The sequence below is a fragment of the Heterocephalus glaber genome, unplaced genomic scaffold (assembly GCF_053883595.1).
Source record: "Heterocephalus glaber isolate CG9 unplaced genomic scaffold, H.glaber_assembly_v1.0 deba00001509, whole genome shotgun sequence".
NCBI lineage: Eukaryota > Metazoa > Chordata > Mammalia > Rodentia > Bathyergidae > Heterocephalus > Heterocephalus glaber.
The window spans coordinates 20,801,321-20,828,717 of NW_028258325.1; the positions used below are offsets into that span (position 1 = coordinate 20,801,321).

The 27,397-nt window shown below is 36.7% G+C and overlaps 1 protein-coding gene across 3 annotated transcripts in view; it reads left to right on the plus strand.

Annotated features, from left to right (window-relative positions):
• Nucleotides 1–27,397, plus strand: part of Stim2 (stromal interaction molecule 2) — a 168,017-nt gene that overhangs the window by 53,983 nt on the left and 86,637 nt on the right. For all 3 annotated transcript variants that reach the window (XM_021260206.2, XM_021260207.2, XM_013073005.3), the window contains exon 2: nt 10,507–10,637. In XM_021260206.2, coding sequence (XP_021115865.1) covers nt 10,590–10,637 — 48 coding nt within the window. In that variant the 5' untranslated portion in view covers nt 10,507–10,589. The remainder of the gene's footprint in view (nt 1–10,506; nt 10,638–27,397) is intronic.

A 27,397-nucleotide genomic window follows, 5' to 3' on the forward strand; every position in this document is an offset into this window, starting at 1 on the left:
CCAGTGATGTTGAACATTTTTTCATGTATTTATTTGCTATTTCTACTTCTTTGTCTGAGAAATGTCTGTTCATTTCAGATGCCCATTTTCGGATTGGGTCTTTAAATTTGGGAGGTCTGATCTTTTTAAGTTCTTTATAGATTCGAGATGGTAGACCTTTGTCTGAGGAAAAGCAGGTGAAGATATTTTCCCACATTGTGGGTTGTCTCTTCACACTGCTGGTGGTTTCTCTTGCTGTGCAGAATCTTTTTAATAAAAAGAGATCCCACTTGTTGATTGTGCTAGTTCATGGGCAACTGAGGTTTTCTTCATAAAATCTTTTCCTCCACTGATGTCTTCAGGAGTTCTACCTAACCTCTGTTCCAACTGGTTCAGAGTTTCTATTTTAATATTTAGATCTTTAATCCATTTTGATTTTAGTTTAGTGCATGGCGAGAGATATAGGTCTAGTTTTAATCTTTGGCAAGTTGAAGCCCAATTTTTCCAGCACCATTTATTAAAGAGGCTATCTTTCCTCCAGTGAGGGTGTTTGGCTCCTTTATTGAAGATGAGATGGCTGAGTGTGTCTGGGGTTGTTTCTGCATCTTCTAATCTGTTCCACTAGTCCTCAGTTCTGTTTCTTTGCCAGTACCATGCTGTTTTATCACAGTAGGTTTGTAGTATAGTTGCAGGTTGGGAATTGTGATACCCCCTGCCATGTCTCTGTTACCTAGAACTGCTTTTGCTATCCTGGGTCTCTTCTTGTTCCAAATGAATTTTTGGATTGTTTTCTCGAGGTCCGTGAAGTATGCTGCTGGGATCTCAATTGGAATTTCATTGAATCTATATAGCAGTTTTGGAAGTATGGCCCTTTTCACTATATTAATCCTTCCTACCCAGGAGCAGGGGATGTCTGTCCATTTTCTGATATCATCTCCAATCTCTCTTTTCAGAGTGTTATAGTTTTCAGAGAAGAGGTCTTTGATTTCTTTTGTTAGGTTGATTCCTAGGTATTTCAATTTTTTGGATGCTATTGTGAAAGGAATTATTTGCCCTATTTCTCTCTCAGTGAGTCTGTCATTTGTGTAGAGGAAAGCTATTGATTTTTGTGTGTTGACTCTGTAACCGGCTACTTGACTGAATTCGGTTATCTAGAAGACTTTTGGTGGAGTTCTTGGGGTCTTCTACATAGAGTATCATGTCATGTGCATTAATGACAATTTGACTTCTTCATTTCCTATCTTTATTCCATTTATTTCTTTCTCTTGTCTAATTGCTGTGGCTAATGTTTCCAGAACTATATTGAACAAGAGTGGTGATAGTGGACATCCTTGTCTTGTTCCTGATTTTAGTGTGAAGGATTTCAGTTTTTGACCATTTAGTATGATATTGGCTGTTGGTTTTTCATAGATGGCTTCTATCAGTTTGAGGTAGAGACCATCTATTCCAATTTTTTATAGGGTTTTAATCATAAATGCATGTTGGATTTTGTCAAAATGCTTTTTCTGATTCTGTGGAGATAATCATATGGTTTTTGTCCTTGGCTCTATTGATATAGTGTATTACATTGATTGATTTGTGTATATTGAACCATCCCTGCATCCCTGGGATGAATCCCACTTGATCAGGGTGTATGATCTTCTTGATGATCTTCTGCATTCTGTTTTCCAGTATCTTATTAAGGATTTTTGCATCTATGTTCATTAGTGAGTTTGGCCTATAGTTCTCCTTTTTGGTTGGGTCTTTCTCTGCTTTGGGGATCAAAGTGATGCTTGCTTCCAGATATGAATTTGGGAGTATTGCTTCCCTTTCAATTTCATTGAAGACTTTAAACAGTAGTGGCAGCAGTTCCTCTCTAAATGTCTTGTAGAATTCAGCAGTGAAGCCATCAGGGCCCGGGCTTTTCTTAGTTGAAAAGTTTTTAATTATGTTTTCAATTTCATTGGTTGATATTGAGTTGTTTAGAATTTTTAGGTCTTCTTTGTTCAACTTTGGTAATTCATATGTATCTAGGAATCTGTCCATTTCTTCTGTGTTGTCCATCTTATTGGCGTATAGGTTCTAGAAGTAGGTATTGATGATCCTCTGGATTTCTGTTGGGTCTGTAGGTTCCCCTTTTCATTCCTAATTGCATGGATTTGGGCCTTTTCTTTCCTTTTTCTGATAAGGTTGGCTAAGGGTTTGTCAGTTTTGTTGATTCTTTCGAAGAACCAACTCTTGGCTTCATTGATTTTTTTTTTTGCATCATTCTCTTAGTCTCCATTGCATTGATTTCTCCTCTGATCTTTATAATTTCCTCCCTTGTATGAGCTCTGGGGTTGTCCTGCTCTTCTTTTTCTAGAAGCTGGAGGTTCAGCATCAGGTTGTTTAATTGGGCTCGTTCTGTTTTCCTAATATGTGTATTCACTGCTATATATTTCCCTCGTAAGACTGCTTTCATTGTGTCCCATAGATTCTGATATGTTGTATTGTCATTGTCATTTAATTGAAGGAACTGTCTGATTTCTTCTTTAATTTCCTCTGTGACCCATTGGTTATTCAGAAGTGTGTTGTTCAATTTCTACGTGTTTATGAAATTTTTCCAGTTTCTTTTGCTATGGATCTCCAATTTCATTCCACTGTGATCTGATAATATACAGGGGATAACTTCAGTTCCTTTGCACGTAAACATGTTCTGTGTGTGAGTATGTGGTCTGTTTTGGAGAATGACCCATGTGCAGCTGAGAAGAATGTGTATTCTGATTTTGTGGGGTGGAAGACTCTAAACATCTGTTAAGTTCATTTGTTCAAGAGTTCGATTGAGTTCTAGTATTTTATTACTTATTTTTAGTCTAGTTGATCTATCTGTGACAGTGGGGTGTTGAGGTTCCCCACTACAATTGTATTAGTGCATATATGACTTTTCATGTCCGTTAGTTTTTGTTTTATATAGTTGGGTGCACTAGTGTTTGTTGCATAGATATTTATGATTGTCATCTTTTCCTTTTGGATTGTTCTCTTTACAAGGATGTGGTGTCCTTCTTCGTCTCTCTTAATTAGTGTTGGTTTGAAATCTACTTGATCTGCCAAGAGGATAGCTACTCCTGCTTTTTTTCGGGTTCCTGTCACATGGAGTATTGTTTTCCACCCTTTAACTTTCAGTCTGTGAGTTTCCTTTTGAATTAAGTGTGTTTCTTGTATGCAGCATATTGTTGAATTTTGCTTCTTGACCCATTCTGCCAGTCTATTTCTTTTGATTGGTGAATTGAGACCATTAACGTTGATGATTATAACTGAAATGTATTGACTTGTCATTGCCATGACTTTTTCTTTTTGTTGGGTTCTCGCGCTTTACATTTAATTTCTTATTGTGCCAGATGGGTTCATTCTGCTTTGCTTCCTGGGGTTGTGATCCTCAATGTCTGTTCCTAGGATATTGTGTAAAATTCTTTGGAGTGCTGGTTTGGTATTCACAAAGTTCTTAAGGTGCTCTTTGTCATGAAAGTATCTTATTTCTCCATCAATTTTGAAAGATAGTTTTGCAGGGTACATCAGTCCGGTTTGGAGTCTGTTTTCTTTTAGGGCTTGGAATATGTCACTCCAAGCTCTTCTTGCGTTGATGGTTTGTGTTGAGAAGTCTGCTGTGATTCTGATGGGCTTTCCTTTGTAATGTGATATGTTTCTTTTCTCTAACTGCTTGTAGAACTTTGTTCTTCTGTTGAGTTTCTGGAATCTTAACAATTATATGCCTATGTTTAGATTTTTTTTTGATCAAGGCTATTTGGAGTCCTGTATGCCTCACTTACCTGTATGTCAAGTTCTTTTCCCCTGTTTGGGAATTTTTCTGCCATTATTTCTTTAAAGAGTTTTTTTTATGTCATCTGTACTCTCTTTTCATTGACTCCAGTCAGTCTTATGTTATTCTTCTTTGCATCATCTAGCAGCTGCTGGATTGATTTCTCATGCTCCCTTATAAGTTTGAAGTAATTTTTCTTTTCCTGGTCATTAATTGCAATCTTATCTTCTATATCTGAAATTCTGTCCTCACATTGGCTCATTCTGCTGTGTAGACTTTCAATGGAGTTTTTCATGTCCTGGAAATCTATTTGCATCTGTATTATGGATTCCATTTGTTTCCTATGTTGGGATTCCATTATGTTCCTGAGCTCCTCTCTAGATTTATTAATCACGTCTTGCACTAGGAGCACAGTTTCTCCTGTTATCTGAGAAATTATTTCTGATTTCATTTTTTCCAGATCCCCTTTTGCTGCCAGTTCAGTGGGTCCAGGTGGTTGAGTATCAGAGTGTTCCATCTCATTTCCCTTTGGGGTTGCTGTAGGTGATCTGGAAGTCTGGTATTGAGACTTACTTACATGTTTTCTCATTTCAACTTGGGAGGGGGGTGCTGTTGGCACCCGCATGGATCACCTGCTCTGAGCTGGGAGGGGTGGGACAGGGGCCGGGAGCAGCGGTAGGGATGGTGGCCCAAAAGCCCTTTTCTCTGGGCTGGGAGCAGTGGGAGGGATGGTGGCTGGGAAGCCCCTTCCTCTGGACCCAGCATTATTTTTAACCACCTCAGTCTGTGTCTGTCCCACATTGCTCACTTGTGTCAGTTGCAGTGTTGCTAAGCTGACAAACTAACCTTACCCAAAATGAATAAAAAGTCATCACTGGAGAACTTCTTTGAAAGGGAAAAAGAAAAGATACAAACCTGAGAGAACAGAAGATTCTTAAGACTGCGGACAAAAAGTGGAATTTGAAAGAAAATACCAAGAGTCCTACTTCAATTATGGGCTTATTCAACAGATGATTCACATTTTTCAAGCCTGCTTATATGATGACTGGCTGTCCAGTGCGACCTTCCAGCTTCACAACTGCTTTTCCACTTGAAGACTGAATACCCAACATTAACCAAAGACAAGCCTTTGGAGTTTCAAAAACCAAAGCAAACACCAACACCAACCCCAACCAAAATAAGAATATGAAAAACAGAGGCAATTATTGAACGCCACCACTTTATCAAATGTCTGCATTGAGAGGATCGTTCTTGGTGGCCAACTGCATTACCAGGGCTAAGAATCCCTTTACTGTTTGAGAAGAGTTGATCCTGCCTGCTGCTAAGGACATCTGTCATGAACTTTTGGGGAAAGGTGACCATTCAGAAGGTGGCTTGCAGTGTTCTATGACTAGCACCATAACTAGAAAAATTGATGAAATAGACAGATTTATGAAATAGAGATTTTTGAGTCACCATGGCATGCTGGTGACCCCTAGGTTCAGGAGTCTACTGATGTTGACAATAAGGCTTTTTTTGGTGTGATGTTTTCCAGGAGGTTGTGCATGAGGATATGTTATGTGGACTGTAGTTGCCAGCCAGCACCACAGCTGCAGAACTATTCAAGTCTTTGTATGATTAGATGTCAGGAAAATTGAATTGGTCATTTTATGTCTGTATTTGTACAGACAGATAAAGTGACTGTCATGATTAAACTGCTTCCTGGTTTTATTACTCAGGTCAAAGAGGTCATTTCTGAATGTGAGTCTAGGTACCATGTTATCCAAAAAGAAATGATGGCTAGCTGAAAAATGTTACCTGAACTTGACAGTGTTTTATAGAATGTGATTGAAGTTATCAACCACATTAAAGTACGTGCCCATAACTTCTTTTTGTGCGGCTATGTGAGGAGGTGGATGCAGAGCACACATATCTTCTCTTATGCACAGAAGTGAGATGGCTTTCTAGAGGTAGATCACTGGCCAGTGTTTTTGAGATTTCACACTAGAGATTTCTTTTAGAAAAACACTCACCACTGGCAGGCAGCACATTTCAGTGACACAGAATGGGTTACAAAACTAGCTTATTCATGTGATATATTCAACTTGCTCAGTGAACTCAGTCTCTCACTTCATGGAAGAACACACCTGTGTTGAGGTCAAAAGATGAAGTGGCTGCAATCAAAACCAAACTGGAATTATGGGGGTGATGCGTGAACCCTGGGATTTTTTATGTTTCAAACATTAATAGAGGTTTTGAGACTGAGCTAGGACCTTCTTTCCTCTAGTAGGTGCATGGTCACCTACCTTAGCTTTCAAAAGAGTTTCAGCATTATTTTCCAACTACAAAAGACCACCAAAACTGGGAAAGAATCATTCTGTAACCCATTTGTGAATAAGCCAGATGAATCAACTTTGTCCATGGTGGATGATAATGAACTTCTGGAGGTCACAGATGGTGGTGGCCTTAAAAGTATGTTTGAGACAAATTCAAATCTCTATACGGTCTAGATTAAAGTCAAGGTGGAATATCCTGAGATAGCCACAAAAGCACTGAAATGCCTGTTTCTATTTCCAGTGCCTTATCTTTGTGAAGCTGGGCTTTCTGTAGTGATAGCAACCAAAATAAGATTACAGAGTGGGTTGGAAATAAGCAGTATGTTTCAGGTATCACTGTCTCACATTCTTCCCAGTTTGGACCATCTAGTTGCAGGCAAACAAGTTCAGGGCTCTCATTCGTTCTGCATTGTGGTGAGTATATAATAAAGTGAGTATATAATATGGTGAGTGCATAATAGAGTTCATAATAAAGTGCACAATGAATGTAATGTGTTTGAATCATCTCAAAACCACTCTACCACTCCCCACATCCTTTTTGTGGAAAAATTATCTTCCATGAAATTGATCCCTGATGCCAAAATAATTGGGAACCACTGTTCTGCCCAATATCATGTTTGTTTTTTATGTATTATCTGTATCCATATCGAGCCAGTTGCATATCTCTCAGTGGTCTGTATTTTTTTCATGTCATTGAACATAATGTTATTTCTTATTCTAGGCATGCATTTCTTTCTTTTTCACTTTTCCACTGCTGGGACAAAATATCTGACAGCCACAGTTTAAAGGAGGAGGGGTGTCTTAGTTACTTTTCCCTCATTGCTGAGACAAAAATACCTGACACCAACAAGTTAAGGGAGGAAAAGTTTATTTAGGTTGCAGTTTATAGGGTTTCAGTCCACAGTTGGCTGGCTGCAAGGCAGAAAGGCACATGGCAGAGGGGCGTCACAGAGGAGAAACAGTTCATTGCATGCAGAAGGCAGCAAAATTGACAGGAGACCTTCACAGCATCTTTCTGCCCCTTTTATTTTATCCAGGCTACTTAGGGCAGGTAGCACTCACAACTTTAATTTTAGTGCCCTTGAGCCTATCATTGGACCATGAATCAATTTCAGCGTTATGCACTCTAGATCCAGCCACTTCTGAAAAAGTCCCACCTATGACTGGCATGAGCCTTTGGGGGGACTTCTAGACATATGCCATCACAATGAGTTTATTTGGCTCATTGTCTCAGTGGGTTTAGCCCATGCTTAGTCGGCTAACTTCAAGGCAGAACAGGCATGATGGAAGGGCATGGTGGAAGATAGCTACTCAAACTATGCCCTCTTGGGAATAGCGACAACAAGAATCCTCCCTTCCAGTCATGCCTCTAGTGGCCCACCTTGTCTTAGAAGGCCCCACCTCCTAACAGCACATTGAGCTATGAACCTATATCAGTGGATTAATCCACTGGTGAGTATAATGCCCCAGTGATCCTATTGCCTTCTGGAAGCCCTACCTCTGAACACATGAGACACCTGTGGGACATTTTAGATGTAAATCATAACACTTATCAAGGTCAACAGAACTCTAAATAAATTTAAAATTCTAAATTTAAATTTAAGTCATTTAAAACTCCAAATATACCTCTAGAAAACTTTTACTGACTTTTCCAGTCTCAGTTTAGGTGTTCTCATAATAGACTGTGTTTAATCTGTTTTATGTTGCTGTAATAGAATACTACAGACTAGGTAATTTATAAACAACAGAAACTTAATTTTTACAGTGCTGGAGGCTGAGAAGTCCACACCCAGTTGCTATCTGGGGAGGGCTTTTTTGCTATATTATCTTACAGCAGAAGGGTAAGAGTAAATGGAGGGGAGAGGAAAGAGGGAGGCAAAGGGGGAGAGAGCACAGATATGCAAGTGATCAAACTTAGTTTTGAGCCCTTTTATAGACAAAATTAACTCATTCATGATTAATCTATTAGGCCCTACTTTCTAAAACTTGCATTTGGAATTAAGTTTTTGGGGATCCATTCAAACTGTGGCACCTGTAACCCATGTTCTCATTAGTATCTAACAATATATTGTAGGAGGCTAAATGCATTCTTTCTCACTAGACTGAGCTTTTTGGAGCATAAGTTACTCTGTTATCTCTTAATTCCTAATTTCTGTGATTGCATTGTATAGTGTAAAAGCCTAGAAGTTTGTGATTTAGTTACTGTATGAAGTAACCAGAAGTTATAGAGGTATAAAAATGCCCAGCCAAGCCTTGGTTTTATGAACATGTGAGAATAAAAGAACATGGTTTCTACTCTGTTCATAAGCTTAGTTGTGTGGACAAAATGATCTGTAAAGCAATTAGAGATTTAAAAAGTACAGCATTATGTGCGGTCTTAAAATGACAAAAATAAAGATATAATACAAAATTAAAAATTCCTCGACATTTTATATCTGCTCTTAACTGCTTTTCTCCTTACTAGTTACCACTAATAACATGCCTGTACATTTTACTTATTGATCTTGTTATGTCCATATTCCTTACTAGAATGTTTTATGAGGAATTTTGTCCTTTTTGTTCATTATAGTATTTCTAGCATCTGGCACACGGCAGGTGCCCAGTAGGTATTTGTTGAATGAATGGAATGGAGTTGGGGTAAGGAAGTGCTCACTGGGAGACAGTATTTATGAAAGATTGTATGGTGACATTACACCCTAAAGCAAATCTTATAAGGGAGTACTTTATGTTATATGTGTTTATTAGGAAAATAAGTTATATGTTAACATTCATTGTGCTGGAGACAATTACATGTTGTATTGCGATCTTTATACTATTTGTTATTATAATACTTGAGAGCTTATCTTTTACTTTGTGTCCATCACAATAATTACAAATGAATTTGAACTCATAGCCATATCAAGATTCTGGTGATTTTTTCAATTAGGGAACATAACTGACCATTATGTTTATCAGTTCTTAGGCTTCACTAAATCTTGATCAGGTTTTAAATATTTGTGTGTGTGTGTGTGTGTGTGTGTGTGTGTGACACATAACTTGTAATTTCATTTTTTAGTTTTTGTTTTGTTGATGCTGGGAATCCAACCCAGGGCCGCAGGCATGAGGGGCAAGTTTGTTACCCCTGAGGCACATCTTAGTATATGTGCTGCCAAAGTGAGCACACCCCTGAGCTACATCTAGCCCACTTAGTAGTTCTTTTTTCATTTTCTTCCCTTCTACAACTAAAGAAGTTAAATTAGATTTTTAATTAGAACTAAAAATGTTAAATTGCTTAACTATATTTTAGGCTGTAACTGGAACATGTAGGTAATATAGAGTCAAATTGTTTTTTAGAAAATAAAATTTGTATGTTTCAAGTATTGGCCTCTAACACTTTTTTTTCCACCTAGGCATCAAATTAGATATTGTTAGACTTTTATAGTTTCAGTAAAACTGTAAGCATTTGGTTTATGTGCTTATTTTAGAGGTGAGTTAACTAAGACCCAATATCAAGTTATTTGTCCACAATTAACTGATGACTGTTAACTCATAACAAGGCCAGAATGATACACTAGATTTTAAACTATTGAGGAAGAAATCAGCCAGACGTGGCATTCCTTCTTTAGGCTAATCACATTAAACTTTAAAGCCAGTACTATTTCTAGAAATACATGTGGTTTTGATTACATTTTAAAATATTATTTTATCATTCGAATTTGGTCTGGAATTGGTCAGTCTACCAGTCCTCCAGGTAGGAAGTATAGCAGTAGAAGGCAGTTTTCATCAATATGATTTTTAGCCTTTGAAAAGCTATTCATGCCCTGTAGTTAGTATTTGACAATCTGAATTTGAAAATTCATACTTAATGCATTAAAGTAGGTTTAACCAATAAATATTTTAAGGAAAACATGAGGAATAAGATGTAAAAAAATTCATTTTTTCTTGTTGAACCTAAGAAGTTACATATTTTTTCAAAAAGTCATATGGGTAGACTTTTGAATTATCTTAAATAGGAAAACGAAAGAAGAATCATGTAAATACTCTATATTTCCTTTTCTAGTTTGGTTGTTTTGTATTTCCTAGGACTTACATTACTTTACTCTCTGATTTTTAGCTTTTTATAAGATGTCGGGAGATTGTTTTTGGGGAAGAATAGTGAATATAATGAGCTAGAGGAGAAGAGATGGTTAAAGATGTGAAGACTTTAGAAACTTGAGTTTAGGGCTGCTATAGCTTCTGGGTGTAGTTGCCTAATACCAGTGAAATCGGATTGTTTTTAGTCAGTTATGTTCATATATTATACTTTTGATGTGAAGACACTCTGCTAGACATTTTGAAGCTTCTTACTGTGACTTGGTCTGAAGTTGGATGTTGCTGGATTTTGCTTTTAAGTTATGTTCTGTAACTGTAGTCTGATTTGGTGTGACAGGTCAGTAATTGCCCTGTGTTTTGTCTCAGATCCCTGCACATCGCTGAGCCCATCGTGCTTTACAGATGAAGATAAGTTTAGTCTGGAAGCTCTTCAGACAATACATAAACAAATGGATGATGACAAAGATGGTGGAATTGAAGTAGACGAAAGTGATGAAGTAAGTGGGAAACTTTCTCTGCTGTTCTTTTAGAACAGAATGACTTGTGTTTCTAGACTTAAAATTTCCCTTTATTCCTCATGTGACTCAATGCTTTCATCTTCAATATCTTTAGCTTTTCTCTTTTACATTTTAATTTTAGCCTATAAATTTAGTTTTTCTTGTTTTTTTCCTCCTTACATTTGTATACTGGGTTTCCTAGGTTTTTTTTTTTTTTTTTTTGTACTGGGGATCAAACTCAGGACCTTGCACTTGGCAGATACAGTGGCACTGAGCTAAATCCCCAGCCCCAGTGATTCCCAGTTTTATAAAAATCTTCAGTCTAATGTTTCTTTATTTTTTAGAGACAGGGTCTCTCTGTGTAGTTTAGGTTGGTTTTGAACTCAATATGTACGCCAGTCTGGCTTTGAACTTGTGGCAATCCTCCTGCCTCAGCCTCCTGAGTGCTGAAATTACAGATGTGCACCACCATGCCCGGCCAGTCTTGTATTCTTGAAATTCTTAAACATTCTGTCATTATCTATTGCTGCTTTATAAACCACTCCAAAATGTAGTGGCTTAAAATGACAACAGTTTATTATTTCTCTCAAGTATGTGGGTTAACTGGGCTTAGCTAAGCAGTTTTTCTGTTCCCTTAGGTATGGGCTGAGGTCACTGTGGCAGTTGACATGCATTTGGGAGTTACTGGGGGTGGAATATCTAAGATGGCCTTTTATCTTTCATGATCTCTCTATGTACCTCTCAATATTCAGGAGTGTAGCTCAAAATTTATTACAGCATGACAGCTGATTTCCAAGTGTAGTGTTCCAAGGAGGCAAGTCCCATGTGCAAGTGCTTATCATGCCTATGCTTGCCAGTGCTTTCTAATATCAAATTGGCCAAAACAAGTCTTTTGGCTAAGCTCAGACTTCTGTGTGGGAGAGGATATGTGACAGAGATGATTAGGAGGTCTGGTTCATTGGAGGCCATCAATTTACTAATTTACTGTACCTCTTGTCTTTAATTTTGAAGTATTCCTATCTTTCCCTGGTCTAGTATTTCTCATAGTTTCTCCATAGAGGTTGTTTATTTAATTTCTCCGTAGAAGTTGTGTCTCATTCTACCCAAATCCCCTTTCATTTTTCAGGGCTTTTCAACCTCTCTGTAGAGATGCTTCTTTTTTGATAATATTAAATTATGTTATTTCGTACATCATTATCTAATGTTACATAGCAGTGACATCCTCTGATAATACTGTTATTTAACATGACATTTTCTAAAGATCAGTACTTGACCTCATCATTTTAGATTTTTAAAGCAGAATTTCTCTCACCTATTTTAAATCCCTCACTATTCAGTGGTACTTCTGTACCTATCTCTTTTAGATCTTATTCTTCCAAATTAGAAGTTGGCAGACATTTTTCTGTAAAGAACCAAGTTACAGTTTGAAATATGTCCTCCAAAAACATATATTGAACATTTTCTTACCATTTCCCAATTATCTGTTATACATAAAAATGTTCAAATGGGAAGCAGAACAAGGGAGGGGAGAGGGCGGAAAAGAAGGAAGGGAAAAGAAAAAAGGAACAGAAGAAAAAAAATGGAAACAAAGATTTTGTAGACGAGGGGAAGAGGGGTTAATGGGAGGGGTGAGGATTGGGGAAAAAAAGAGAAGAATCAAGATATATCATGTACAGATATAAATTCCCTATGATGAATGTGATCACTATGTATATCTAAAATGAACCAATTAAAAACAAAAAAAATGTATTGAAGTCCTAATCCTTAGTAATACAGGCTGACCTTATTTAGAAATAGAGTCCCATTAGAGATGGAATTAGTTAAGATGAGGACATACCTGAGCAGGCTAGAACATTAATTCAATGTGACTAGTGACTAGTGGAGGAAAACACCCTGTGGAGACACAGACTTTGGGAAGAGGACAGCCATGTGACAATGAGGGATGTACAGCTGCAGGTCAAGGAGCGCTAAAGATTGCTGGTGACACCAGCAGCTAAGAGACAATCATAGGCCACATCTCCCCTACAGTCTTTGAGCGTGACCCTGCTGACCTTAATGACCGTAATGATAACCTTAATTTTTAATTTTTAGCTTCCAGATCTGTAAGAGATTAAATTTTGCTTATTTCAAGCCACTCAGTTTGTGTTACTTTGTTATGGCAGTTTTAGGAAACTAATAAAGGTAGTAAATTTTTTAGTTTTTTTGTGCTATTTTGTCTCTGATGGAAGTACTCAATTTTGCCACTATATAAAAGCAGCTATAGATCATACATGAGCTGATGGCCATTGTGGCTTTTTAATAAAACGTAATTTGCAAAACAGACAACAGGCCTGATTTTGTCTGTATGCCAACCCCTGCTATAAATAAGACCATGTGTTGTTAAAATTCCTTATTTTTTCCCTTTTACTATTGCTGCTTATGTGCTTTGATTATTTACTAGTTCTATTTTAATCTTAGTATTTATTTTCTTGTGCCCAGCTTACTGCCTCTTAAGTTTGTCCTGTCTAATCCATCATGATTATCACTTTGAGAGTGTTTGCCTCAGCTGAGAAGGTTGCAGTGCTCTCTAGTTGCCTGTTAGATCAGAGATAGTGATAATCACTCTCCAGTCTTACATGTAATGTATCTGCATCAGTTGATTCCTACTTACTGAGGTGGTTTTTTTTCTCATTGTGGTTATACCAAAATACTTTCAATTTTAAATAGACCAATTTATTTCATTTGCCTTTAGAACTCTGAACTATATAATAACTCTAGCTTGGGTTGTTTTCCAATTTAATAAGTTTTAAATATTTAAATTATTCTGTTGATTATAAGGTTGCATGAAATGAGATTGATAGATTATCAGGAGCTTTACTATTAGGACCACTTTTTAAATTCATTCATTCATTCATTCATTCATGCTGCTGGGGATTGAATCCAGGCGCTTCACACCAGGCTATATCCCTGGCTATTTTTATTTTTTTATTTTGAGATAGGGTCTTGCTAAGTTGCAAAATCATGCAGGCTGAGCTTGAATTTGTGATCCTCCTGCCTCAGCTTCCCAGAGCACTGGTATAGGCTTGCACCTATATTGAGTGGATAATTCAAGCCTCAACATTATTTCCCTCCCCCTCCTCTTTCCTTCCCTCCTTCCTCTCTTTCCCCCTTCTTTCCTTCTCTATCCTTCTGTCCCTGTCTTCCTCTTTCTCTCTCCCTCCTCCCTCTCCCTCTTTCTGTCCTTCCCTTCTACATACAAAGACAAAACACTCACACACACGCACACACGCAATCAGACTATATTATTATTTTTCCAAGATTATTAAATGGTTTAATTGCCAGTTTACATACTTAATTGAACACTAAATGTATCAGCTGTTTATAAAGGGGTAAGTTATTCTCTAAGCTAAGTGGATTTCCTAAAATTATTGTTGTAATTTTTTGGGTCATTTACAATATGACTAGAGCCAGAGATTTAGCTCAGTGGTGCCATGCATGCCTCAAAAGTGCAAGATCCTGGGTTTGATCCCTGGTTCCAAAAAGAAAAAAAACACACACACACAACAAACCAATATGACTGGATTAGCTCTGTCAAATTCCACATCCTCTTTGTCTTTACATGGTTTCAGTGTAATAATGACATTCCTACACATAAGAGTAGACCTCTCATGGCCCTGTTACCTTTCAACATCACACCTCCTAACAGCACCACTATGACAAATTTCAACACGAGTTTTGGAGTGGACAGCCATTCAAATCATAGCATACTGTAATTACAAAAATGCTAAAATTTGAAACGAATAGAAGAAATTCACATTAGCTGAACAATTAAAAATACATTTAAAAGAATGAGTAAAATTGTACATAGTATGTAGACAGAGGAGTAGTAAGTAAGCTTTGGCAGATATTTGATGACTTATTAGAATATTTAATTACATAATAGTTTCTAGAATTGTAAGTTATTTAATCATTTCAATTCCTCAGCAGATTTTAAGTGCACATGTGTAAAGTGTTTTCACTGTGTGAAACAGAGTTAAATGGAGTGATACAGAGCTCAGAAAAAGAAAGTCTGGCAATAGAAGGATCATTGGTTAGTTTTTATAACTGATATTGGCAGTGGTATACTGTGACTTTTGTTGTATCCTATTTGTGAGAAGTGAGACACTAGGTCCAGGAGAAAATTTTACCTCAGCATCTTTTATTGAGCATCTATTGGCTGCTAGGTAGTGTGTGAATTGCTTTTTTTCTAAACCTCCACATAGATACTTGGTATGCTTATAACCAGTCATTTGATGGAGAATACAAACATTGACTTGTTCTGAAAAAACTGAGATGTGACAAAGAATCAAGAGTATGTAAGAGACACGAGAAAGTAGCAAATTGAGGTTGGAATGATCCATGAACATCAAGAAAGTGAGGCACCAATTTAATGAAAGCGTGAAAAAGCAGGTGAGACTGAGCAATCTCCATATCTCAGGTGCATTAGTGCATGATGCAAAGGGCATGCCGGTCATTCACTAGCTCTGTGATCCATAGAGTTCCTGCTGGGAGTCAGTAAAAGCTGGTCCCTAGAATTCTGAATGTTTTCATATTGGCTCTTATAAAAACATTTTACTTAAATGTAAATAATGAGGAGAGCTTAGAAAGTTAGCAGAAATGTTATCTGATTATGATAAAAATTATGGATACTTGGGTATTGAAGTAAATTTCCATCAAACAGACTAGTATAATTTGAGAAAAAGGTAAAGGATAGCTCATAAATTTGATGCAGTGTAGAGATGTGTGTGGTTCAAATACAGTCCTTCAGATATTGTTGTTAAATTCACTTAGCAATTCTGATAGCAGTAAAAAATAAAAAAAAATTTATTGGAGGCCAGAAATTGATCTCATAATCCATAATTCTCCAAACAAGTTATCATGCACTTCTATCAGTAAGAAGATTTTGAGTATGCACTCTGTTAAATAAACAATTCTGTTTAGGAAGTATGCATGTATACTACATAGTTTTACACACACACACACACACACACACACACACACACACACACACAAGCTGTTATACCAATGCTACATCTTCTTAAACTGTTCATAAAAATGTGACTTAGAAAAGGGATATGATTAAATATAAGTGGTCTGGGCACCTCAGTTTTGGAGGCTACTGCACTAATGAACTGTACAGCAAGGTCATGTTATAAATTATATCTGAATGCTTTACGAAAATAAGTTATGGAGACATTGCTAACGTTATTCTTTTTTAATTTCCACTACACTGTACATGTTTCTTAACCATTCGGCTCATCAGCACTTGACATTGTTCTGATCGGTGGTCTGCTTTTTCCTTACTGAAATTAGCTCTGATACCTGTGCTATCTGCACGAAATTGATTCATTTATACTAATTTAGAGAAAAAGAATGGGTGAGGTAGAAAATACAGTATATGCCATTTTGATAAGGAAAGACAAAGTCTTATTTCTTAAAAAAAAAACCTTTTCCCATAAATTGTCCCTATGATTATTTTAGTTACAAATTCAGATAATTTGTAGATTGAATTTGTATTTGGAATGTGTCTAGTTTTTGGTATGAAGAGTTGCTAAATGTAGTGTTTGGTACCTTTAAATAGGAAGTCTGGAAGAAAAACTCTTAGTGGCATGTGTGCCATAGGTTTGCTACCACTGACCGAGACGGTTGAGAAGCGTGTATAAATTATTGAGACTGATCTTAAGAAAATATCTCATTATTTTATAGTTGTACCTAGAATGTTTACCTTGTGAATTTTGTGTCTTGCCTCAGTATTTAATATTCAGGCTCTTATATCTTGCTTTAACAATTGTAGTATTTATTTACTGGACTTTTTCGAGTTGTTTACCAATTGCTCTTGAGCTATTTTTCTACTTAGGACATTTTGAAAAACTGATTTTCTCAGAGTTTTGCTAGTCATGTATCTGCTTGTCTCTCAAAACAACCAGCTTAGAAACCAGATGACTTTCTCTTATCTACCAGTTCTTACCATGTTTTGGTTTGTCTCATCTCTCTCTGCCCCATAATTCTGATTTATTATAGAATATTCTGTCTTCATGAGGTTACCTTAATCATAGACCATTTAAAAAGCACCATTGCCACTTCATAGTTGAATTACATAGGGACTAATCAGATGTTTCTGATGAACTAGTAACTTAAACACTGTAATATATTTTGTGTGGAATGATGTACTTTAAAATGGTAAGTAACCACTCTTAAATGCAACCTATTAATAAACTGGAAAATTGTGGCCTGTAGCAAGACTTTTGTGTATTCAGAAACCAAAACTTCTGGAATCATTTTATGGCATCACAGAGCATGGAAACATTCAGTATCTTTTGCCTTTTTCTGAAAGTTATCACAGTTCCTGCTTCAATTAGTAAGTCTTTTGGCCTTCCCTCAAATTGTTTCAGCTTTCCTTAGTCAGACCACGTAGTAAATGTATATTTTCATTAAAAAAATAATTTCTCATTCTTGTTCCATTAATGTTAGTTTACCCCAACAACCTTTCATATTCAGCATTGCTACAGACTGAAAGGGGGCAGAGGAGTAGGAGTATGGATCGATCATGCATCTGGACTTCTCTACATTGGTGCTAGCCTGACTGTACTGCCAGTCCTGCTCCTTTCCTCCCCCTCCTTCTCTGAGCATTTTCAGCATAACAGCATGGCATTGCATTTATGTAATATATTGAGGGTTTAGCACACTGGACATACTGTCTCATCTTTTGAAAGATGTCTGAATTTGGGTGGGTATAGAACCTATTTATTCCATTTTACAAATGAATCAAATGCAGTTGTGTCTTAATTTAACATTGTTAGTTTTATATTATTGTTATTATGGATAAGAGTTACCATATTCAAGCTGGCATATGTATAAGAATGGAAGAGGGTGCTGTTAATAATTATATCAAGACAATAGGTGTAAACAGGTTCTGTACCGGGCAAGGAGCCATATAATTACCCTCACCATATGACTTATCATAGTCTGCTTTCCATTGTACTTAAGTTATGGGGATCTAATGTATGCTGGTGACTATAGTAAATAACATGATATACTTCAATTTGCTAAGGGATTAGATCTTAAGTATTCACACTACATGCACATACCCACACACTCACACACACACACTGATGACCAAATTTTCACGTGATGGCAACTAGCCTCATTGAGTTCATAGATGAATGGGGTGTTAGGAGGAGGGGCCTCAATGGAGGAACTGGGTGTTGGGGCGTGGCCTTAAGCTATATCTGGTTCCTCACCCTTTAGTATCTGGCTCTTTTCACCTCTCTGCTTCAGGGCTTCTATGAGTTGAGAAGCTTTCTTCTACCATCCCTCTCCACCATGAGGTCTCTGTGTTGGAGCCAGCCAACCATAGACTGAAACCTCTAAAAACACAGGCCAAAATAAACATCTCCTTTAAGTTTTGCATGTCACCTGTTTTGTCCCAGAAATGGAAAAGCTTACCATCATAAAAAATTAATACTGGGAGTAGGGCAATTGCTGTGACTATACCTGACCATGTGGTTCAGAAGCCTTTGGTACTGGTTTGCAAGAGGAATTTGGAAATGTTTGGAGAAGTGACTATTGGTGCTCTGGAACATTTCGAGTAGAGCTTGATGGGCAATTATGGTGGGAGCTCAGAGTACCAGAATGTTGACAAGAATATGTGAAGGCTGAAGAAATTAGGTCCATTAAAAATAAATTAAGTTTTTTTGCATGGGGATCAGAAGAAAGACACATTGAGAATGTCTCAGGAACCAGTAAGACATCACCCATTGTAGGCTCATGGGTATAAAGGCCATAAACTCCTCTGGAAGACTGCTGTGAGAAGAATGTCGTAGGGTACCTGCCCACTTGGGGATTGCTTGATCAGCCATCATGCACACATAGGCTACTGCAGCTGTAATCCAAGGGGGCCTGGCTGGTGCTTGCACTGGTGATGCTTGTTTTTCAGAAATGCAGAATGGAAGAGTTGTAGGGTCACGGAAGCTGCCACCTAGGTTTTAAAGAAAGACCTAAAAGACCAAGTAATTGTGATAGGGGGTTAGTATCCTAAATGCTAGCAGACTTCATTGCCTTTTCTCTTTGTTTTCCTTTCTAGAAAGTCTGATCCAGTCACTGACTTCCTTAAAAATACTGTTTACTCTTTCTCTTTAAGTGTGTAATTATTTTTATTGATGGCTTCATTGGTTTGTTCTCAACTCTGGCTCAGTGCTCTGGTCTCCTCTTTGCTTTCTTGTCTTCTGAGTTGTTGAGTTATTATTATTTGATTTCTAACTAGTATTGTCATTGCTGGTCTTTTCCTCCTTTTAAATCCATTTAGACTATTATTGCTTGATAAAAACATTTAAAAATACACTGTTTTCAAAAACTGCTTCATAGTCCAGCAGTCTCAAACTTTAGTGTCTGTTAGTGTTACCAGGGAACTTGTTACAACACAGATGGTTAGGCCTAACCACAGAGGTTCTGATGACAGGTTCTAACTACAGAGGTTCAGTAGGTCTGGGATAAAACCTAGTAATTTTTTCTTCTAAGTTCTCTAACAGTGCTGATTCTGCTAGACCAGTGGCCACACTCTGAGAAGCACTGCCATGGTTGTCAAATAGCTTATGCTTCTTGGTTTGGCGTTCATGAACCCTTCCAGTATAGTCATACCAAACTTACCTAGCTATGGTCACTTACTGTGCAGCTTCTTTATGTATTCTTTATGTTAGCCAGAGTGAACTATTGACAACTTTTTGTACACATCATGCCTGCAAAAGCACTTGAGTCAATTTCCTTCAGCTTCCTGTTTCATTTTGCTTGTCAAAATACAGTCATCTTGTAACATTAATTCTAAGATTTAATTCAAATAGGACATCCTTCATATAAAGGCTTGTTCTTCTGTATTTTCTTTTTTTTTTTTTTCCCCATTAACGTTATTGGTACATTTTAGGTATAAAATACAGTTACATTCATCATTGGGATCTTGTAACATTACATGAGTCTCTTGGTTCTTATTTTTTTTCCCCTTCCCTTGCCCTCCCTTCACCCCCTCCACCCTTCCCTATTTGGAAAGACCTTCTTTCCATTTTTTTCCTCTTCTCATATTTTTTCCTTTCCCTTTTTTCCCTTCCCCTACCCCTCCCAATTCCCCTGCTCTTTTAGACCTTTTCTTCCTGTTACACAATATCAGTTATACACGTTTAAAATTACAATATTAAGATCTAGGAGACATTACCACAGGTTTTACAGAATTTAAAAGGATATAGAAAGCATATTACAAAAATCTTTTTTGAAATAAATTTGACAATTTCTAAGAAGTAATTTAAAAGACAAATTAATGAAACTAACTCTGGAAGAAATATAAAATTTGCATAGTACCTATTAAAGAAAGTATATTCCTAGGTTGAAAACCTACCTATATGACAACAGCAGGCTCATAAACATTTTAACTGATAAATTATATCAAACATTTAAAGCAGAAAAAAGAAGGAACACTTCTCCTATCATTTTAGGAAATCAACATTGTGCTAATCCTAAAACTGGATAAAGATAATAGAAGAAAAAAGTATGAACGCAGATAGAAATTTGTTTAACAAAACAAACTCTTAGAAGTCAGATCTGGCAGTATGTAGAAAGTGGTTTTATTATAGGGATGGCAGTGTTGGTTCAGCATTGGATGATCCACCCCCAAAAGCAATCATTTTAACAGAGGAAAGGAGAAAGCCATATGATCCTGTCACTAGTTGGAGAAAGAGTATTGGACTAAATTCCACAGTTGTTCATGGTAAAAGCTATCAGGAGACTAGAAGTAGAACAGAACCTTCTCAACAGATCAAAGAGATGTGCTCCATACAGCCAAGAAAAACTCCTTCTATGAATGGAGACGATACAATGCTTTCTTCCTAAAGTGGGGAACAAGGGCATATATGCCTACTCTTCATCTGTCCATTAGACTTTGAAACATAGGTCTAAACCAGAATAGTCTGGCAATAAAATGACACAACTAGAATAGGATTGGCACAGCAGAAGCAAAATCTTTATATGTAGATGAAATGATCATCTACAGAGAAAATACTAAGAAATCTCTAGGAGCCCCTAGAACTTGTACTTGAATTTAGCAGGATTAGAAAACACAAGGTATATGTAAAAATTCAGGTCTGTGTATACTTGCTATAAATGAAGAACTGGATGATATTGAAATTTAAAAGTTATGTAGGAGTACAATGGACCCAGAAAAGCCAAAAACAAAAACAAAAACAGTGTTGGAAGACATTTAGCACCCAATTTTAAGACTTTTTCTAAAGCTGCAGTAATCAAGGCAGTGTTGGTGTAAGGAAAGACATATAGATCACTGGAATAAAACAGAGAATCTAGAAATAGAAACACACATATATGGTCCACTGAGTTTTGAAAGATTATTTAACATTAGCATTTTATGGAATATAAACTCAATTCAAGAGCTGAGGAAGAGATAGTTTCTTCAGCAAACGGTACTAGAACACCTGGTATCCATATATAAAAAATTAACCTCAACCCTTTTTTTCCATACATGAAAATAACTTGAAGGGATCTATGAACCTAAATAAGAAAGCCTAAAAGTACAAAACTTTAAGAAGAAATTATAAGGGAAAATATTTATGAATTCAGGGTAGGCAAGAACTACCTAGGATACAAAAAACATGATGTATAAAAGAAAAAAAATTGATAAATGAGATTCCATCAAAATTTAGAACTTTAAATGACATCATTAAAATGAAAAGTAGTCCTTAAACAGACCATATTTACAATGCATATAACCTATGAGCAGAATATATAAAGAATTCTTAGAGCTCATTAATAGACAACCCAATTAAAATGTAGACATAAGAAGATGATAAATAGCCAGTACAGCACAAGGAATGGTGTGCAGTTCTAGAATCAGAAAAATATTAATTAGTACAATAATAAGATTGAATTATACACTCATTAGGAAGATGAAGTCAAAAGTTTTAAAAGCCTTGTCATGACTTTTTCTTTTTGTTGGATTCTCCCGCTTTGTGTTTAATTTGTCATGCCCAATGGATTCATTCTGCTGGGTTTCCTGGGGTTGTGATCCTCATTGTCTTTTCCTGGGGTATTGTCTAAAATTTTTTGCAGTGCTGGTTTGGTATTCATGAAGTTCCTGAGGTGCTGTTTATCATGAAAGTATCTTATTTCTCCATCAATTTTGAAAGATAGTTTTTCAGGGTGCATCAATCTGGGTTGGAGGCTCTTTTCCTTTAGGGCTTGAAATACATCACTCCAAGCTCTTCTTGCCTTGAGGGTTTGCATTGAGAATTCTGCTGTGATTCTGATGGGCTTTCCTTTGTATATGATTTGTTTCTTTTCTCTCACTGCTTGTAGAATTTTATTCTTCTGTTGGATTTCTGGAATCCTATCTATTATATGCCTATGTATAGATTGTTTTTGATTAAGGCTAGTTGGAGTCCTATATGCCTCACTTATCTGTATGTCAAGTTCTTTTCCCCTCCTTGGGAAGTTTTCTGCCATCACTTCTGTAAAGAGTTTTTTTATGTCATGTGCACTCTCTCCTGTTTCTTCATTGACTCCGATCAGTCTTATGTTATTCTTCTTTGCATTGTCTAGCAGCTGCTGGATTGATTTCTCGTGTTCCCTTACAATTTTAAAGCAATTTTTCTTTTCTTGGTCACTAATTGCAATATTATCTTCTATATGTGAAATTCTATCCTCACATTGGTTCATTCTGCTGCGCAGACTTTCAATGGAGTTTTTAATCTCTTGGAAATCTGTTTGTATCGGTTTTATGGATTCCATTTGTTTCCTGTGTTGTGATTCCATCATGTTCCTCAGATCCTCTAGTTTTTTATCTGTGTCCTCTCCAGATTTATTAATCATGTCTTGCACCATGAGCAAAATCTTTGTTGTTATCTGAGTAATTATTTCTGATTTCATTTTTCCCAGATCCTCTTTTGTTGCCAGTTCAGAGAGTCCAGGTGGTTGAGTATCAGATTGTTCCATCTTGTTTCCCTTTGAGGTTGCTGTAGGTAATCTGGAAGTCTGTTTTTGAGGCTTGTTTATGTGTGTTCTCATTTCCGGGGGTGGGGGCCGGTGCTTCTGGCACCCACATGGCTCACCTTCTGTGCCCTAGGAGCCTGGGATGGCAGCGGGGGAGCTTCCTTCTGGGTGCTGGAACCGGCTCACCTTGGCCCTAGGAGCCTGGGATGGAGGCGGGGGAGCTTCCTTCCGGGTGCTGGACTGGCTCACCTTCTTGGCCCTAGGAGCCTGGGATGACAGCAGGGAGCTTCCTTCTGGGTGCTAGGACTGGCTGAACTTCTCTGCCATTTTTCTGTATTTTCTTCCATCATTCTTCTTTCAAACCAAAGAATTCATCTGTACTGTCTTTCCTTATGCCATTACCATGATCACATCTGCTCTTTGGGTAATAACCTGTCCTAAATTAGTTACATAGCACACACATGTGTGGTGGTTAAGGGAAATTAAACTTTTTGTATGCTTATAAATGGGTGCCCAAGAAGCCATTATTCCCTAAATATTGATATTACTACTCTGAGCTTCACTAATTGAAGTATTGTAGACTTTTCTTCTATTTTTATTTCTCTTCTGAGAAATTAGCAAATGATGAAGACATTTAAAAATTGCACTTTTTTGGCTGGGGATATAGGTCAGTGGTAGAATGCTTGCCTAGTGTTTGTGAGACCCTGGATTCAGTCCCTAGCACTGCAAAAAGTTATTCTATGTGATAAATTTATTGAACCTCTTAATGATTGGCTTTCTTAAAGTACCCAAGAAATAAGCTGTACATTTAGACTAATATCTTTTTAGTGGATAAAATTGTGCCTGCATAAGGTAATTAATTTCTTTAAATTTTTGATGAATTAAAGGCTTTTTGTTTTTTAGGTTTAGTTAACATACAACTTAATGCAGAGTTTAGGTGTCAGGTTTGATGAATTTTGAAAAATGTACACACTCATGTATCTACTATCTGAATTGAGAGAAGACATTTTCACCCTTATATTTATTTGTATTGTTGTATAATCTATTATATGTAATTGGTCAGTTCTTTTCCTGTAACTGTCCATTGCTAGTTTATTTTCCATGCTTAGTGTTGTATTTAAAATGTCATGTCAGTGATCTAATTAAAAATGTTAGAATTTGAGTAGAAAAGTTTTTTCTCTCACTGTTAGAAGTCATAATAATTGGGAACTCACTCACAATTTGTATTTTTGTCTATAAACTCTTACCTTTTCTCCTATTACTCTGAATTAATTGCTTGTGTATTTGATATCTCCTTTTACTGTAGAGCAGTGCTTTGGAAATTTTTCTCTGATCAATAACCATATTTTCCATTTTTCTAGGAATTCTCCCATCTCTAAAACTTACATTGTTTTCCTTACCTTAAAACACAACAAAGTAAAAACTTCTCACCTGTTTTTCCTTTTGATTATTGCCCCATTACTTTGTCCTTTGGTTACAACAAAATCCCTTTAAAGGAATTGTATATTAGTTTTTTTTCCTTGGACTCACTGTGGGCTTTTGCCTTTTGTCTTTTTTTTTTATTGGTATATTTTAGATATACATGTATGTACAACCAATGCTGAAGAAACATTCCTCTGGTACCAGGTTTGAACTCAGGACCTTGTGCTTGTGAGGCAGGCATGGCACCACTGAGCTAAATCCCTGGACCAATTTTAGATACACATAATGATAACCTTCAGCATAGGGAATTTTCCAGTATATGTTATATCTTGCTTCTTCTTTTTTCCATTTTCCTCCCTTTCCTTCAACTTCTCTTTCCCTTATTTACAAAAGCTTTGTTTCCATTTTTTCCCTTCTATTCTCTTGTTCCTTCCTCCCTTTCTTCTACCCCCCTTCCTTGTTCCTCTTCCCATTTGAACATTTTATTCCATTTCCCAATATCTATTATACATTTTGGTCTTTTTAATACTTCCAGTTTCTCACACCGGAGAATGTGGTATTTAAACATGTGTGTCTGATTTATTTCCCTTGAGAATATGGTCTCAAGATACATCCATTTAGCTAGAAATGTCTCAAGCTGATAGGCATTTGGGCTGTTTCCAAGATTTATCTTTTACACACTGTGCCACTATAAATATGGGTGTGCTTATATTGGTGTGATATGATGGTTTTAATTGTTTTGGGAAGGTAACAAAAAAGTGAATAGCTGGGTCAAATGAAACCTCCTGTTACAGTTTTTTTGAGGACTCTCTGCACTGATTTCCACAGTGGTTTCACTAGTCTACACTCCCACCAACAGTTCATAGCCCTGCCAGTATTTATTATTGGTTGATTTATTGATAATAGCCATTCTTTCTGGGGTGAGATGAAATCTCAGCATTGTTTTCATCTGCATCTCTTAAATGACCAGTGATGTTGAACATTTTTTCATATATTTATTTGCCATTTCTACTTCTTCTGAGAAGTGTCTATTCATTTCAGATGCATTTTTGGATTGGGTATTTAAATTAGGGGGAGTCTGATTTTTTTTGAGTTCTTTATATATTCTAGATACTAGTCCTTTGTCTGAAGAATAGCTGGAAGAGTTTTTTCCCACTGTGGGTGGTGTCTTTACTCTTTTGATGGTTTCTTTTGCTGTGCAAAAGCTTTTTAATAAGATGAGATCCCAATTACTGATTTTTTGTGATATTTCCTGTATGATTGGGGTTTTGTTCATAAAGTTTTTGCTGCCTCCTATGTCTACCTATTGTTTTACTGATTGTATCTTCCAGCAGATTTAGTGTTTCTGTTTTAATATTTAGATCTTTGATCCATTTCAATTTTAGTTTAGTGCATGGTGAGAGATATGGGTCTAGTTTTAATCTTTGGCATGTGGAAAGCCAGTTTTTCCAGCACCATTTATTAAAGAGGGTACCTTTCTTCCAGTGAATGTGTTTGGTCCCTTTGTCAAAGGTAAGGTGGCTGAGTATATTTGTAGTTTTCTGCTGCTTCTAATCTGTTCCATTCATCTTGAGTCTGTTTTTTTGCCAGTACTGTGCTGTTTTTATCATAGTAGCTTTGTAGTGTAATTTCAGGTCTGGGATTGTGATGCCCCCACCTTGCCTTTGTTGTTCTGAATTGCTTTTGCTGTTCTAGGTCTCTTCTGGTTCCAAATAAATTTTAGGATTGTTTTCTCTAATTCTGTGAGATATGCTATTGTAATTTTGATCGGGATTACATTCAGTTTGTATAACAGTTTTGGAACTATGGCCATTTTTACTCCATTGGTTCTTCTTACCCGAGAACAAGGAATATCTTTCCATTTTCTGATATCTTCTTCAATGTTTTTTCAGTGTACTGTAGTTTTCAATGTAAAGGTCTTCTACTTCCTTTGTTAGATTGATTTCTAGGTATTTCATTTTTTTTGAATACTATTGTGCAGGGTGTTGTTTCCCTAATTTGTCTCTCAGAAGTTTGTTATTTGTATACAGGAAAGCTATTGATTTTTGCGTGTTGACTTCCTATCCAGCTATGTTTCTGAAGTTGGTTATTAAATTTACATGTCTTTTGGTGATGTTTTTGGGGTCTTCTGTGTGGAGTATCATGTCATCCACAAATAATGATAATTTAACTTCTTTGTTTCTTATCCTTACTCCTTTTATTTTGTTCTCTTGTCTAATTACTCTGGCTAATGATTCCAGATTTTATATTGAATAAAAATAGTGGACATCCTTGTCTTGTTTCTGATTTTTAGAGTAAAAACTTTCAGTTTTTGTCCATTTATGGTGTTGGCTATTGGTTTGTCATAGATAGCTTTTGTGAAATTGAGATAAAAACCATCTATGCCAGTTTTCTGTAGGGTTTTTATCATGAGTAGATGTTGGATTTTGTCAAATACTTTTTCTGCATCTGTTGAGATGACCATATGGTTTTTGTCCTTGGCTCTGTTAAAATGCTATATTACATTTATTGATTTGTGGATGTTGAACCATCCCTGCATCCCTGGGATAAAGCCTACTTGGTCATGGTATATAATTTCTTGATTTGCAGCACTCTGTTTGCCAATATCTTATTGAGGAGTTTTGTGTCTATGTGCATCAGGGAGATTGGCCTGTAGTTCTGTTTTTCGGTTTGATCCTTCTCTGGTTTTGGTATCAGGGTAATGATTGCTTCCAGAAATGAATTTTTAAAATTCCATTAAAGTGTTTGAGAAGTAGCGGCATTAGGTCTTCTCTTAATTTCTTGTAGAATTCACCAGTGAATCTGTTGGGACCTGAGCTTTTTTTGTTGTTGGTAGGTTTTTAATTATATCTTCAATTTCATTGACTGTTACTGGGTTATTTAGAATTTTTATATTATTTTGATTCAGCTTTGGTAATTCATATATTTCTAGGAATCTGTCCATTTCTTCCGTATTTTCCATCATATTGGAATACAAGTTCTTGAAGTAGGTATTGATGATCTTATGGATTTCTGCAGGATCTATTGTGATTTTACCCTTTTCATTCCTAATTCCATGGATTTGAGTTCTTTCTTTCTTTCTCTCTCTCTCTCTTTTCTTGGTTCGTTAAAGATTTGTCAATTTTTTTTAATCTTTCAAAGAATCAGAGTGGGCAGACAGAGCCAAATCTGTGTTGATTAATCCCAGCCAGCCTACACCTTCAGTTCCTCTGAAGTTCAGGCTGGTTTCTGGCTGTGAGGGTGGGACCCAAGTTGTTCAGCTTGCAATACTCTGTGTGTCTCCTGGCAGCTTGAACTTGACTCCCTGCCAACTTGAATTCAGCTCCTTGACCTCCTGC